Consider the following 16,281-nt stretch of genomic DNA (forward strand, 5'->3'; position numbering starts at 1 on the left):
GTTGCAAGACGTGTACGTATAGCTAAAAATGTCATGGAATTATTGGAATACATTGTTGGTATGCTATTTGCAATTAAAGTAACCAATGTGAGTTTTTTTAGATCAAAATCATAAGTTAAATATGAATGTCTACAGAACCAAAAGACAAAACAAAACAAACAAAAAAAAACCCCCAACTGCATGGAGGTTGCATGGTGTACAAAAAGTTTGTCCCCTGACACATGCATCAGGTCCTTCACTTCAACTTCAACTCTCGCTGACGTTGGGCAGGTGTGACCAGCGTGGTTTAGGGGCTGTTCAAATATAATCTTATTCTTACACCTTTTTGGAGATTTTTGCCCCCCCCCCCCCCTTACACTTTTCTTACATTTTCCTCCCCCCCCCCTCCCAAACCCTGTAATACTAATATTTATTCCCTTTTACTAATATGACATTTATATTGCCCAAATCTGTGTTACAATCATTGTTCTTTGCGCTTTACTTTTACATTATAATAGTATTCATGAAAAAAATGCATACACACATATGTGACATAATAATTAAATATGGTATAAGCGGAACTTTTCCGGAAAAACTTGTAAGTGAATAGCAGAGTTTACTCTTTTTTTTATGTCATGTTTTGTTTTTTAAATTATGTTGTCATAAATAATTTTCCTTGTTATTTTTTCACCTTACAAAGGTGTAATATTACATTGGTTCAGGACCCCCCCCCCCCCCTTCTTACATTTTTCTTTTACAGGAATCAAGACACCCCCCCCCCCCCTTTATGCCTTTTCCAGGCGTAAGATTATATTTGAACGACCCCTTTAGGGATTTTCTGGATGAATCGATCCATGTCTAGACCTACCCTCCTGGCCTAAGATTTAAAGTCTTTCACAAATTTTTATACTAGATCTACATGATGTATCTACCTGGTGCTACGGAACCAAGCAAGCTAAGTAATCAGACGATCGTGTTTACGATTGAGTTTACTCTATAGATATTTAGATATAGAGTCTAGATTTAGCTAGATCTAGAACTAGAAGATCAAAGATCATTCTAAACACGAAATGAGTAAAATATTGGCTAAAAAAGGTACCAATAGAAAGTTCTCTTTCAATTAGAATAAAGTCATAGGCTTGGAATTATTTTGCATGAATCCTTCCGCGAAACCACCGGGAGCACCCAGTACACTACAATATCGAGGCGTTTCGCTCGCCGCGAGGGCTGGTGCGACGTCGGCAGAGACAACTCTCTGTGTTTTAATTGAAATAATGACAGATCATCGTGTTTGAGGCAATACAATACTGATTTGTAATGATCTCACAGTCATGAAAAAAATTAAGCTTCATTTCTTTGTTATAATGGTTGTACTCTGTTAGTGTAGAGATGTTTGATGTGCTTGGTACTCTTTTATTATCTGTCAAACATGGGGTTGCAGCCAGTTAGCCACTTCAGCAATATTTGATTATTATGTTCAATTGAAACAGCTGCCATTCTCTTATACATTGACTGAGAGGTAAAAGTACGGTACCAAAGTTCTCTAGAGACATAGGCCTTTCATATATGAAACATATGAATTTGACTTACAGGTACTTTGAAAATTTAGTATCTGGTACCTAATATAATGCTAATATTTTTTTGCATTTGAGGTGAAGTCCATTCTCGTGAAAATTCTTTTTTTTTTTGGTAAGTTTTTTCTCTGTAACTGAAGAGTTTTCTACTTCTGTATGTTACCTTGTAGTGGCATAGCCAAGATAACTGCTACATTTCAATTCTCTATCTCATTTCTAATACCCCCATTGCTATGGAAACATGTTGCTCAACTTCAGAGGCCACTTTCTCCTTTTCATATTTCCTCACCTCGCACAATTAAAGGTTCTGCATTTCCGTCAAGTATGGTCATATTTTCTTCATTCTTGTTTTAAATTGTAGGGAAAAGGTGAAAGTTTTTAAAAATAATGTTAACTCAGTTTTGAAATTTCCTACTTATGACTGATATTGACCGGCAGGGACACATATGCACACCAAATTAAAAGTGGGAGAGTCAGTGATCTGTGAATGTGGACACGACCTAGAGGATGCCAACCATATCCTTCAGCACTGCCCGTGCTACGCCACCCTTCGTACACAGACGTGGCAGAATGTGGTCCCCTTGAGAGAAAGCTATAAGCAAGATTTGAAGCGAACGGCACAGTTTGTGCGCGACATCGGACTGACTGTCTAGCTGCTGTCATCGAGAACAAGGAAGAAGAAGAAAAAAAGTGCTGGAGAATCGCCGAGGAAAGCGAAGCCCCTCACGGTCGGAATGCGCGGTCCGCCTGTTCAAAAATTGACACGCATGCATTCAAATGCGTTGAAGAAAGACTGATGATTAAATACCGTCTTTCATTGGCGGAGAACTGTAGAGCTTTGAACGGGCTTTCACGTGGTATAATTTTGGCATTTGGTGTTTAAATAGAAAGCCTTTAAAAGTACCGTCAAAGTTTACAAAGATCATTTTTTACACGAAATAAGTAAAATAAAGGGTTAAAAAATGTACCAATAGAAAGATCAGTTAATTTTCTATTAGAATAAAGTAATCGGCTTAGAATTATTTTTCATCGATCCTTCCGCCAAGCTTGGAAATCATGTGACCCCTACGTGGGGAGCCCTCAGTACACTACAGTATGCTCGGTGTTTTTGTCGATATAACGACAGATCATCCTGTTTAAGGTGATGATAAAATACTGATTTGCAATAATCTTACAATCTTGAAAATAATTATGCTCCATATCTATGTTATAGTGATTGTACTCTGTTAATGTGGAGATGTTTGGTGTACTTGGTACTTTTTTATTACCTGTCAAACATGGGGTTGCAGCCAGTTAGCAACTTAAGCAAATTCAATCAAATTTGAAACAGCTACCATTTTCTTTAAAATAGACTGAGAGGTTAAATAATGGTACCAAAATGCTCAGGAGATATAGGCCTTTCATGTGGAACAGATAAATTTGGCATATAGCTACTTTGAAAATTTAGTTTGTGGTACCTACTAAAACTAGGCAGTTAAGTGAAAATTTCAAATTTGTCTGAGATATGCTTTGAAATACTTTCATTTGAAAGCTCTTGGCTTCAGGTCATAAAACAGTTATTATTTAAAAAGTTATGGCCATTTCTCAAGCCTAAAATCAGCCCAATTTCAGACCACTTTTAACACTAAGTTTTTGTGACACCAAAATGCAACTTTACAACACAAATGACCATTACTAAAAAAAATGAATATTTTTAAAAGTGTTGTACATCAATTTGTTAGGAATTTTACACAGAATGCACACAACTACAAAACACCTCTTTATAAAGTCACAGAAATATTTTTTTGGGTAGTTATAGAGGTTCAGGGTGATAAAAAATCACCCACAAGGATAACCCGAAATGGACAAAATGGGCTATATCTTTGCAGCTAATGGTCATATTTAGACCAATCATACATCATTCTCTTTGTCTTTATTCACTGTTCATAATTATCAAAGAGTTAAGCCAATTAGCTCTTTTCCTACCAGGCCAAAATCCACGCTGGCCCAGGGCTTTTCCCTGACCTATTTTTACGCCCCTACCCCGCCAAAGAAAAATGTCAAAACATCCAACTAAACACACACAAACCATGTCTTATGGCCCATCAAACTGAAGGTTAAAAAATAATCTATCAGATGGCGATACAATATTGAAAATTTATTCCAATTATATTACTTTGGAGTTTCTAAAAGTGATTATGCAATATCGAAGGTGTCATATCAAATCAACAATTTTGCAGCTTTGAAAGGTCATATCTAAAAAAGTACAACAACAGCATCATTCAAACTTCCCAGGTAGGTTGCCTCAAGTAATGCAAAGAAATGCTGATAGTCATGTATGTGTACCTAATATAGAAATGAAAATATGAGACATATACTGAAGTCAGGGTCGCGCTTTTTTCCCCTCGTATTTACGTTTCGAGGGGAACAAAAAAAGCGCTGAAATGACAAAAAATCGTCTCTCAGTGCTATATTTTCTTTCGTATCTGCTAACAGGAAGTCTATTCTATTATTGTGAAAACTTGGATCGGCCAAGAACTTCGTGTCTTTTCATTACTGGATTGGAATAGATAGCGAACCACTCGAGCCGTATTTTGTGGCTCTCGGTCCAGCGAGGCCAGGTCCGTGAGCCGCAAGATGCGGCTCGTGTAGGGAAAGTGTTAAGTAATAATTTCCAATTTTCATGGTCATTCTTAAGATTTCAAAAAATGTTTTTAGTGTTTTTCTAATTGTAAAACAGATTCCGTAAAAAGAAAAAAACAACAAGTCTTAATGACTGCCATAAGTCAGCTCCCTATCCTTTTTTCAAAGTATTGTATCATACATTTGTGTGAAGCTATATTTTATGCTTTCAAGTGCATAAAAGAGCTTATAAAGTCAAGAGAAATGCTCTTCGGAGACCTAGTTGTAGACCCACTGGAACATTTAATAAACTGCGGAAAGATGACCAGAAAATAACAAAATCAGCTTAAGATCTTCACACAAGTAGCACTTGCAATTTTTTGGACAAATTATATTTATAGCCTTCCTCATTCTATTATTTTTTCACACATTTTTCTTCACTATTCATGACATTTGCCTATTGTTTTGAGTTATTATCAACTAGCAATTTTCATTGATGACTACTTTTTTAAAATATTGAGTCAGACTCACTGGTCATATATTATATTTAAAAAGAAAATGAAACAATTTGATAATGTAAAAGTAAAAAATCCAGAAAATAATAACAAAATTATTAGGTACTATAGACTCTGTTCTCTACTACTAACTAGTTTGCGCAAAACTGATTTGAGAAAAAAGTTGTCCAATAAAAGTAAAAGTGATTGTTATGATATGATTTATTATTAACTCTGGAAAATATAGCTAGATGCTGAATCTAACATCAATTAGAACTATGCACTTCAAGTTTTATTTCAATTCAAAAGCCCAAAGGCATACATAGTAAGACCTAGCAGAGGCTGGCTTTCTCACTGCTAGTAGCCTACTACAGCTGAATTCTAGACAGGGAATCCTGATTTGGCTATCATCTGCACTATTCAAGAGCTAAATATGGTAAAATAAAAACAAAACTATTGTCAATCAGTTCATACTTTCATAGCCGCACGTATTATTATCCAGAGAAACAAGTAACGCGCAAATAAATGCGATGCCAGCGCAATACGTTATCGCAGTGTGCAGGGGAGAGCGGGGGCGCCGGGGCGCTGATCGGCCGATTCGGCGGTTCCGCTTTTTGTATGCATTTTTATGGGAAGCCCCATAGCGCTGTGCGAAGTTCAACCTATACAACTTGAGTGTAAAAAGAAACTAGAATGGACAATCTACAACTTCTGAATGATCATAAATATACAGCCCGTAGTTTCAGGGTCCCCACCAAATCCTGGAAAATTTTTTCAAGACCCCCAAATTTTTTTCAAGACCCCAATTCGAGGGAAAAATCAGGCCGCTGCGCGTCAAGAAAGATCCCCCAAAAAAGCCAATCTATCAATGATAAAACGTCAAAATGTCTATAAATGAATGCAAATGTACGTTTAGTAGTATAGTCTTCAAACAATAGATGACTATAATACTGGGTGACTGCCAACCCAGCTTCTCAATTTTCCAAGGGAGGGGCCTCATCCATTTTCCAGGAACACGTTACATAACAATGAAAGCGTGTGCTCCATTTATTATATATAATTTATATCTAATATAATACATGTATATGTTTGTGAATACACACACACACACACATGTAGGTACACTATATCCAGTCAACAACATGTCAGTGTGGCACTGGGATCTTGAGAGACTTTGGTATTTCAGTCTGTTCTTACTTATTTATATTTTCCCCTCATCATATTAGCCAACATAACAAACTATAGACCCTATATAAAAAATGAATCCTGTTTTGAGCCTGAGAAAAGACCTAGAACTAGAATATCGACTGTCAATAACCAGTCTGGGTGTCATGATTCATATAATAAACGTGAAGACGAAAACCATTGCTGCAACACAAAGAAGAGTAATATTAGTAATAACTATAATGGCTCAAGTACACCTATTCAGTGTGAGAGTGTAAGAACTGGGGGGGGGGGGGGGGGGGGGCGCGCAAGATACAGTGGCACTGAAAATCTGCCAATCTTGAACAGAAAGCTAAAATATAGATATAAATTACAATCACCCCATCCAATGAAACGCGAACACTTTAGTTCAATAACAAGGCATGACGGATCCCGATTCCACACAAGGCCTGCACCAACGCGCGCTTTGCAGAGAGCTCTAAAGTCGTTATCAAAATGCTAAAAATTTGCTTCCAAGTTCAGTTTTTGTCCTCTAGGGTTGCCTTCAGCCCCCCCCCCCAATCCCCTTCCACGAGTGTATCTTATAAAGGAGTCCTATACTTCACAGCGCTCAGACCGCCGGTACTCACAGGTTTATTGACCGGTCACGAGGGCGAACCTGTCAAGACGCTTGTATAAGTTCTTTTTCTTTTTTTTTTTCCCCAGAAAGCGACAGCAGAGGGCAATTTTTAATATTGATTTATTTTCAAGGCGACACAGCGTTCATAATGCATAACCTGCATGTTACAAATGTTGCGTTATCTATCAGTAGTATCAGACTATTACCGGAAAATTTCTGGGCGGTAACGAAAGCGAAAGTAGATCTTGATTCTTCCCGATCGAGCCTCGGTGTCACACATACACTTCCGCCATAGCGGTTCAATTACGTTTCCTCTTCGGGATTTATCAACCATACAGTCAAGATAGCTACACATTACGCAGGCCCTATCCTTTCCCGACTTACCGACCCATCACAAAATTCCCGACTTTTTCACAACCTCCCGACCCATTTCAAATTTCCCGACTTTTTCCCGACCTGGCGGGGACCCTGTAGTTTTCATTTTACCGTGTTGTAAAAATTGCCTTGTTTTCAGAAGCAAATATTTCCAGTTCTACTGAATCAATTTTCACGTGAAGACTGCCATTTTTAAGACCTTTCTTTTCTGTTTAAAAACATGTATCGGATGTGGTAGTGCGATTCAGAAAACAAAACAAAACTCTGAGTTGTTTAGACCCACCATAATGCAAGGCTTCACGGCCGGTCACAAAAATCTACGGGGCGTATCGCGGCCAATTCGCCCTGCCGCGAGCACGTTCACTTAACTGCCTACTTAAACTTACCAGGAGATATTGTAGAAGTCCCTGGGCTTGAGGAATATTTAGATATGTGCCACCTGTAATATCACAGGCCTGGAAAAAAAATCAAAAAAACGAATCGACTAGAGTTGAGGTCATGTTTTATTGTAGAGACAATAAAATGGTATAGGTGTAACGCCCCTATCAACACTAAGCATTATTTGAGAGTGGATCCTCCGAAAGGACTGAGCCAAATGGCTTGAACCTGGCTGAATGGGATACAGCACTGCATACAGACCCAAGACACACTCCATAAAAAACTTCCCCTCCTAGGAATCAAACTCACGTCATCTGGGTGAGATAGCAAAGAGCCCAACAGCTACACCACAGATGTTGGTTGGACAGGTTTCACTGATAGTGCTGTATAATGCAGTTTATTTCTTTGTTTTAGTAAGTGTTTTATGGCACTTGCAACATAATAAGATAAATAAGTGCAGAAAATTAGAGGTGTTACAAGAAAGAAACATCCACAAAAAAGGAGGGAAAATAATAGGACAATAGATGTTTGATAGGAAAGAAGGAACAAAGCACACCAGAGCACCCGCTAACCACCCATGTTTATTTCTTTGTATGCATTCTCTCCATTGAGACTCAAGAGCAGAGGTATAATTTGAAACATTACTTTAAATCAAATCAAGAGACAAGAACATTTTTTTGTTTAAGTTTGAGTTGGTCTTAGTTTCATTTCTCCTGTGGTTGGTAGTCTCAAGACTCATAATTACCAAAACATAAGAAGCAGATTACAAGAGTGGAATACTGAGAGTTACAGGCAGATCAGACCTGAAACTATCAAAAGTATGAGAAAAAAAGAAAAAAGAAAGAAAAAAACGAGTGGCTTTACTCAACATTACCTGTTGTAACAATCCAGATTCAGAGTCCAATATGCAGGCATCAATAACAACATTCTGCAATATAACCAATACAAACTATTAGTCGGGATATATTATCATTATATTAACAATAATAGATAGCATTTGTACAGTGCAAATTCCCGCTCAACAGTAAGCACTATGCACCTTACAGTCTATATTATTGCGCAACAGACCTGAGAGGATTCCAAAACAGGTTTCAACTTCCTGGGAAGCATACAGTGCAAGGTGCCATTTTTATAGGCGCTAAAAGACTGACATGCTGAATTTATACAGCAAAGAATTCTTCGAACTCACAGTACATCAATAATAAATCACAAGTTATTTGCCTAAAGCTATTTTTGAAAATGAAATGTATGGTCTGGACGCTTTTAATGTGCTATTACTGCGTAAGAAATGCCAGTATGATGTGATTTTAAAAAAACAAATGATGTATGAAGTTCCAAATATAAAGATATCAAATATACCACGTTTAATTCGTAATGATAGAGAGTAGACCCTTATACAGTCAGAACTACTTTAACCCTCGACCTGCGGGGCCCGGGTTTATGTCACCCGATAAGCCTATTTCGGCACCTCGTCTGCGTTCTGGTCCCAAGTTAGTCTCGCCGAGCATCGTCTCACGTGAAATTCGGGTCCCGCGTTGGATCCCCATTCTCGCAGGTCAAGTGTGTGAGTGTCAGCTTTCATCTCAGTGGCATATTGACGCGATACTGCCTTTTGCGCAAAAGGCAGCTTATAGTGCCACCAAAGTGAGCACAGTTCGAGACTGTACATCTGTTTATGACGCGCACCAGAAATTTTAACTAGGAATGTCCGTGGTATTGCACACAAGTCGATAAAAAACAGCAAATTTTGCTAAAATTCCCCAAGGATTTCCGAGCTGCATGTGGTGGTTTTGCCCCTTTAAGAAACTTTGCAGCATTGGTAACCCATTAACACTTTCAGAGCAAATCATTTTGAAACATTTCTTGCTGTCTTTTTTCCAAATTTTTAACAAATCAGGGCTGTCTGTCAAGGTGGTTCTTAACTTATGTTGAAATCAGTATACATTCATAACGACACTGTCCAAGACATCCACCTGTCTCAGGCTATCACTTTTCTCCTCGACAGTTGATGGCCCTCTTAGACAATTTCTACTCTGGTTCAAACTGCTGGTTACATATGGATTCTCTTCTGGAGCATCTTTTATTGATGTATTATCAATTATTATCAGTGCATCCACATCAAGAAACCCTGCACACGAGTGCTTTAAGATGACATACTTGAGCCATGATTGAACACTGAGTCCTGTTTCTATTTTATATTCAGTTGACCCTCCATATGATTTTCTTACCCCTTTGACTCTAAATTTCAGAGTCATGCTCTAAGGGAAATAATGTGCGAGACAGAACCTGTTCTCAAAACCCTCGGCTGGGTTCAGTCAGGTTAAAGATACAGAATGTGGAACAGGCAAGTTATATAATACAATACATAATAAAAAAAGTAAGTTCTGAGTTACTCCACAAATTCCCGGTAACTTTCTACAGTCCATAATGTGTACTAAAAAAGTTTGAGCATACTGACAATGAAAACGTTTTGCATTATACTACATCTAAATGTTAAAAAAGTCTTAACTGTATGGAACAAGCTTACTTCTATAACACATGCACTCTTTAAAACACTTGCTTAGTTTTATATTAACTCACTCAATCCTGGGAGTTTTTCCATTAAAGCGTACCCAGAAACCAGTCATTTTGGCATTTATGTAAGGGCCCACTAGTCACCATTTGACATAAAGTACAATCTAAGATAGGTCTTTAGACATACCAAATTTGAAGTGTGTAGCTTTAGCAGTTTTGCTTTGGGGTGTTGTACAAATTTGGCACTTTGGGGGCTTATTATTTTTTTTTCATGGCCGAACGAGCAAGATCAAGCCTACATTGATATTCAAATATATGCTTGTGAGTGTCCAGATCTATATATGTCATGTATAACAAAGAGTGTTGATTATTTTCCTGAATAAAAAAATGTATGTGTGAGAAAGGCAGAGAAAATTTGATTGCCAGACATGTTCAGCTGATCGGTGAAAACAAACGTGCTGATAGTGCCTTTATAAAAACCGTGATTTCTCTGAGTGTAATGACAGTAGAAACAAAATTCCAGTACCCCCCTTGGCAGAATCGGCTGGGGAAATAATAAATTGACCTTATATAGAACTTGACGCTGTTTTCCGAAACAAAATAACTAGTATACAGAACAACTATAGAACCGAGTTATCTCGGTCGTGGAATTGAACGCAGCCCCCGAGCTAACCAAGATATCTCGGTCACGGGATTGAGCGAGTTAATGGGAAAATACAAATAATCATTGTATTCATTATCACCTTTTCTCATCTCATACCAGTATATAAATCACAATTATAAAAGTTCTCCATCTATATCTATCCTGTCCACCTCTATCCCATCTCTTTTAGGTCCAACTATAACATTCTCCTCCTTGTACTTTTATTTTTATGCTTTCCTCTCTTCCTTTTCCCATCTTAAGACTTGGAGGTTATGTTCATATCCAGTTTTCTCAAGAAATACTCATAATACTCATATACAGTATGTTTTCCTGACCTGCTTTTGAGCAGTGAAGACTGCGTTCATGAAATTCATATACTGGGATGGGCAGTCATCTGAACCTTTCAATATCTGAAAAAAAAATATGTAAGGGGATACAAAAAATGGAATCACGCCCAGAGCCTACTCAATGCAAATATGTATATATATGGGTTCAAAAGATTTTAGACCTTGTCTTCACAGCATGAAAACCGTCACAACTTCTCACAAATAACTTTGAAGATATTTTCAGATGCCAAAATTATCAGTGGGAGATGAACATAAATATCATGTTCAACAACCGAAACCCAAGTGACTTAGCAATAAAGGAATCTAAACAACTGGAATCATTATGCTAGGTACTAAACATTGATGAGATTCAAATCCATTACATACAGCAAGAACTTGTGGCTGTTTGAAGTTGAACATTTTTCAACGTATTTTATTGTTAGAAAAATGAATGAAATTTTTTTTACCAAAATCCGAGCAGTCAGTGATTCCCCAATAGGACACTCTTTCTCCAGCCTGTGAATATCTTGTATTTGTGAAGGAAAAATGAAACAGAATTTTAAATACAAGGGTTGCATTACAAACTCAAAGTCAGTTATGAAACTTAAAGTAAAAATCATGATTTTCATTTCTATTGTGTAACAGAAATGGTATCAAAATTTTAAACAACTGCCCTTTGCAACACAATAAGGTCATATAGGTGCTGAAGATTAGAGGTGTTACAAGAGAGTAACAAACACAAAAAAGAAGGGGAAATAAGGACGATAGATGTTTGATAGGAATGAAGGAGAAAACCATACCAGCGCACCAGCCAACCATCCGCGAGTACAGACTAAAGCAGGTGGACTTGAAAAGATTTGTGAAAAAGACTGTCTTATTAAATGAGTATTTACGAAGCTGGTAGCAAGGATACAGCACAAAGCCATGCACATCGCTCCGGCTAACAGCGAGTCACTCGACTGCTCCTCCATGTAATCCACCTGGGCTTTGTCTATGGAGACACACATACATTTGGTTAGTTAGGATAAGACAATAAATTCACTTGAACCTACTCTTATGGCCACCTGTCCAAAACATCCACCTGCGGAGACACACATACATTTAGTTAGAGTGGATGAGACAATATAATACAGTTGAACCTACTCTAACAGCCACCTGTCCAAGGCATTCTAGTTCTTTTAGTTCTAGTAGAGGTTTTACGGCGCTCGCAACTGCATAAGGTCGGATGAGCGCCAAGGGGTGGATGTTCATACAGAAGTCCTTACAGGGAATCAGACTTACTCTGCTCACCTCTCTAGCTTCAACAGCACAAAGTCTGCTTCCACTATCAAGGCACCCCGAAAATAGCGGGTCACAAGAGTGTGACAAACATACAAAAGAAGTACAGGAAAAATGACGACAGAAAGGATTACGACAGAAAAGGCAGCAGTTCCCTGTGGTAGTTGAGGCACAGTTATAAGCATAATATTGTTGAATCAGCCCATTTACAATTCTACTGGCCATTAGAATGAGAAATGTCCACCCCTTTGGGACCCAAAGCATTCACCTGTGTAGACACACATACATTTACTTTGAATAAGACAATATTCTGTTGAAAGACACACACATACATTCAGTAACAAAGAATATAAGTCAATGTACAGTCAAACCATGCTCTCTCTTTCTCTCTCTCTTTCTTCTGGCACTGTGGCGTCATAAACTGTCAGCGATGCCGACAGCAAGCAGGAACTCAACACTTGCCTGGGAGTCCTTAAAAAGTGCTGAAAGTGGGTTACTGAAATGTCCCAGCAGACGGGTTCTAGCACGATAGTTGGCGGGACATCTCAGGAACACATGGTCCATAGTTTCGTCCTCCTCCTTGCAGGCTTGACAGGACGGACCTGGGTTGTCTGCTGGTGCAATTTTGAGGAGATATGATCTCAGCTTGGGCGATTTTCCACCAGTTCTCATTTGGGAGAGAAGCCGGCAGTCCTGTTGTCTGAGCGAGGCCTCAAGCTGGTATGATGGCGGCTGGGCAAATGACAGTTTGGGTTTCGCCTCTCTCTTCCATTTTGCGCGGGTCGATTGGTGGATGACGGCTTTAGCTGTCGAGAAATCGATTGGCGTGTCAATCTGGGTAAGCGTTGTTGCTTCTTTGGCGATATTATCAACTTCCTCGTTCCCAGCCAGTCCAGCGTGGCCTGGAATCCACTGGAAGATGATGGAACATTCAGAGCTTTGACAGAGGGTGTGCAGATGCTGCCAGATTTGAGCATGCCACCTTTTCTGATTGGTTGGTAGAGCCGTATGAGAGGCACATGACTGCTGACCTGGAATCAGTGTCTACATGGATGCCTACACTGTTCGGAAGGCTGCCTGGCTGCATGTAGTGCCACAAGCATGTCCAGCGCTGTGTCGAGAGCTACAAGCTCGGCCCTGTAGCTGGAACAATACCAGCCCGCGGGTACACCGTGGTCGGGTTCGGTATCACAGTTCTTGATCAGTAGTCCACTGCCTCCATACTCGGTAACGTGCTTAGCGGAACCGTCAGTCCAGACTTCTACATCGGGCAGGGGAGCGATCGAATGGAAGCCTCTGCTGCTGCTTTCCTGATGGCTGGTTCATTAGCACACTTGCAGTCGACAACGAGATCGGTGTTAAAAGTCATGTTGCACGATGCAGCCTTCTACGGTTGTGTGGGGGGTAAAACAACCAGCTCCTCCCATGGGTACGTATCCAGTTCGGTTTCGGCTACGGGGTTCTGGGAATGCTTTTTCCACTTCGACTTGCCTGTCCGAGTGGGCACTGATTTTGTTGAGGAGGCTCTGCCTTGGTTCGTTGTACGCAGACACACGGACTTCTCGAGTACGATGGCAGTCAAGGCATCAGCTCTATGCCTTAGTGGTAAAACGTCTGCTTCGATGAGGAGGCTGTCCACCCGAGTATCCTTTGAGCAGCCCTTGATAATTCTTGCTGCTTCATTCTGCTTTCTTTCCAGTTTCTGCGGGTTGGAGGGTTTGGCAAGAGGCATGTAGGCAGGGGCACAAGAGTCGATAGCTGACCGACAAGTAGCATAATATACGGACTTTATGCATTCCCTTGAGGCACCCCGGGTGGTGCCTGTAAGGGCTTTCAATGGTCGAAGTCTGCTTGACTGTTTTAGCTCAAGGTTTTGGGTGTGGGGGTTGGAGGACAGAGTATGATCAAGAGTGACCCAAAGTAAGATGGGGTTAAAGTTGAAGGTGATGGGGGAGCCAAGTTGATAAAATTTGCAGATGATTCAACTATAATTGGGCTAATTCAGGCTGACCATAACGAAACCGTTTACCGGAATTTTGTACTTAATTTTTCTGAATGGTGTGAAAATCATAAGCTGCTTTTAAATGTTAAAAAAAAAAAGAACTTGTCGTTGATTTTAGAATAAAGAAACTGCCCCTGCAGCCACTCAAAATGAAATGTGAAAACATCGATCAAGTGTCAGACTATAAGTATTTGGGTGTTACAATAGACAACAAACTCAACTGGCGTGTCCACACTTCTCTCCTGCATAAAAAAGTGAACAAAAGACTATTTTTTCTTAGAAAGCTAAAGTATTTTAAAGTTGATAAAACATTGATGTCCATGTTCTACCATTCAACCATAGAAAGTATTATCAATTTTTGTATAACAGCATGGGCCGGGAACACAAGACAACAAGATAAAGAAAAATTAAATCGACTAATACGGAAAGCATGTAAAATTTCAACATCTTCATTCCCCCACTTGGATGAATTGTACATAACAGCTTGCACTAAGAAAATTAATTCCATCTTTTTAGACAGCAAACATCCCTTGTTCCCTCAAATAAAAACATCAGTCAGAAGTAAAAGACCCATGCTTCTGATCTGTAACAAAGAAAGATACAGAAGGTCGTTTTTACCATCATCTATCAAAATGCTTCCATCTTAACCATCTATCTTGTTTAGTGTACTTAAGACCTTAGAGCATGCATCAAAATAACATTGAGTGTGTATCTAGCTTACGATTATTATGGTTTATATTGCTGCTCATTTATATTATGTATGTGATTGTAAGCCTACTTGTGTGTGCATGTGCGTGCACATGTGTACGTGTGTGTGTGTGTGTGTTTGTGTGTGTGTGTGTGTGTGTGTGTGTGTGTGTGTGTGTGTGTGTGTGTACTCGTGGTGGAACACCAAACCAATGTGCCAGGATCTGGACAATAAAGATGTATCTTATCTTATCTTATCTTTGTGCGCGAATGCTGGTTTTTGTTTGGCCTCGTGAGTGCTGATGGTGAAGAGGGTGCACTCTGTTTTCTCCGTACTGATCTCCATCTTGTTTTGCTTTGCCCACTGCTCAAGTAAGTTTATGACTGCTTGGACACTGTTTTCAGTCTGATTTATGTCTTCGTTGGTGGCGTATATAGCATAGTCATCAGCATAGCGTCCCGTCTTCACGGCTTCAGGCAGGCCTGCTTCAATATCATCAATGAAGACAAGGAACAGTGTGGGGGACAGGACGCTGCCCTGGGGGACTCCCTGCTCGAAACTGAGAAGCTCGCTTGTTGCGTTGCCGTGCTCGACGCGGGCGTATCTGTCTCTCAGGAACGAACCTATCCATTGGGTGATGCAGCTGGGAGTAGATTTCTCAATCATCTTCTCCATTAACCTCGTGCGCCATACCTCATCGAAGGCACGCAAGAAGTCCATGAGAGCTAGCACAGTTCGTTGCATTTTGGGACGAGCCTGGAACCCGTCTGAGATATGTTGCGTTAGGCACAGGACTTGGTCTTCAGTACACCTTAACTTGAGAAAGCCCGATTGATTGTTGCACAGCAAGTATCACCGGTATCACCTGCTCTGATAGCCATCTGTCCAAGACAACCACAAGTTGTACAAACTCCAATTTCCCACTCTTTCCCTCACATATTTTTACGTATTATAAAAACACTGTCCAAAAGATCCACCCGTCTAAGACAAACCAATTTCTCCATGACAATGGAAGGCTGTCTTGAACAAATTTGGCTGAGGTTTGAAAGGATAAGACAATAGTTTAATCCCCATAACTAACTTTTTCTCGCAATCGCCTAAAATGACAATAAAAGACATCACATGCAAACAAAACTCAAATAACAGACAGTATCCAGAGAAAAGATGAGACAAGACACATGTGTTATATCTGGTTAGAAAGGATAAGACAGTAGTCTATTGTCCACAACTAACTTTTCTAGCAGAGAAATCACCTAAAATGCCAATAAAAGACATCATGAAATACTCAAATGACAGACAGTATAATTATTTTTAAAATTTAATACCCACAATTAATACTTTTCTCGCTACAGCCGTTTTTCAGATTTAGTAAGTTTTATAGCAGTTGCAACACAATAAGGTCATAAAAGTTCTGAAAATTAGAGTTGCTACAAGAGAGTAATGATCATAAAAAAGAAGGATGGAAGATAAAGATAATAAATGTTTAATAAGAAAGAAGGAGCAAAGCACATGAGAGCACCAACCATGTACTGCTAATGCCGAAGATGACAAGACAAGCACAACCATTTCATCCTCAAACCACCTGCTAGATCTGTCACATCAAAACAGACACACACCCACATACATAATATAAATACAACCTTAGG

General features: G+C 39.4%; 1 protein-coding gene across 1 annotated transcript in view; it reads right to left on the minus strand.

Annotated features, from left to right (window-relative positions):
* Positions 1-16,281, minus strand: part of LOC101848296 (general transcription factor IIH subunit 3) — a 32,894-nt gene that overhangs the window by 5,854 nt on the left and 10,759 nt on the right. Inside the window, exons 5-9 of the mRNA XM_005100607.3 lie at positions 11,581-11,658; positions 11,135-11,193; positions 10,677-10,751; positions 8,059-8,112; positions 7,193-7,261 (exon numbers count right to left, since the gene is read on the minus strand). Of these exons, the coding sequence (XP_005100664.1) occupies positions 7,193-7,261; positions 8,059-8,112; positions 10,677-10,751; positions 11,135-11,193; positions 11,581-11,658 (335 nt within the window). The remainder of the gene's footprint in view (positions 1-7,192; positions 7,262-8,058; positions 8,113-10,676; positions 10,752-11,134; positions 11,194-11,580; positions 11,659-16,281) is intronic.

Source organism: Aplysia californica, unplaced genomic scaffold, assembly GCF_000002075.1.
Source record: "Aplysia californica isolate F4 #8 unplaced genomic scaffold, AplCal3.0 scaffold00253, whole genome shotgun sequence".
Classification (NCBI taxonomy): Eukaryota; Metazoa; Mollusca; class Gastropoda; order Aplysiida; family Aplysiidae; genus Aplysia; species Aplysia californica.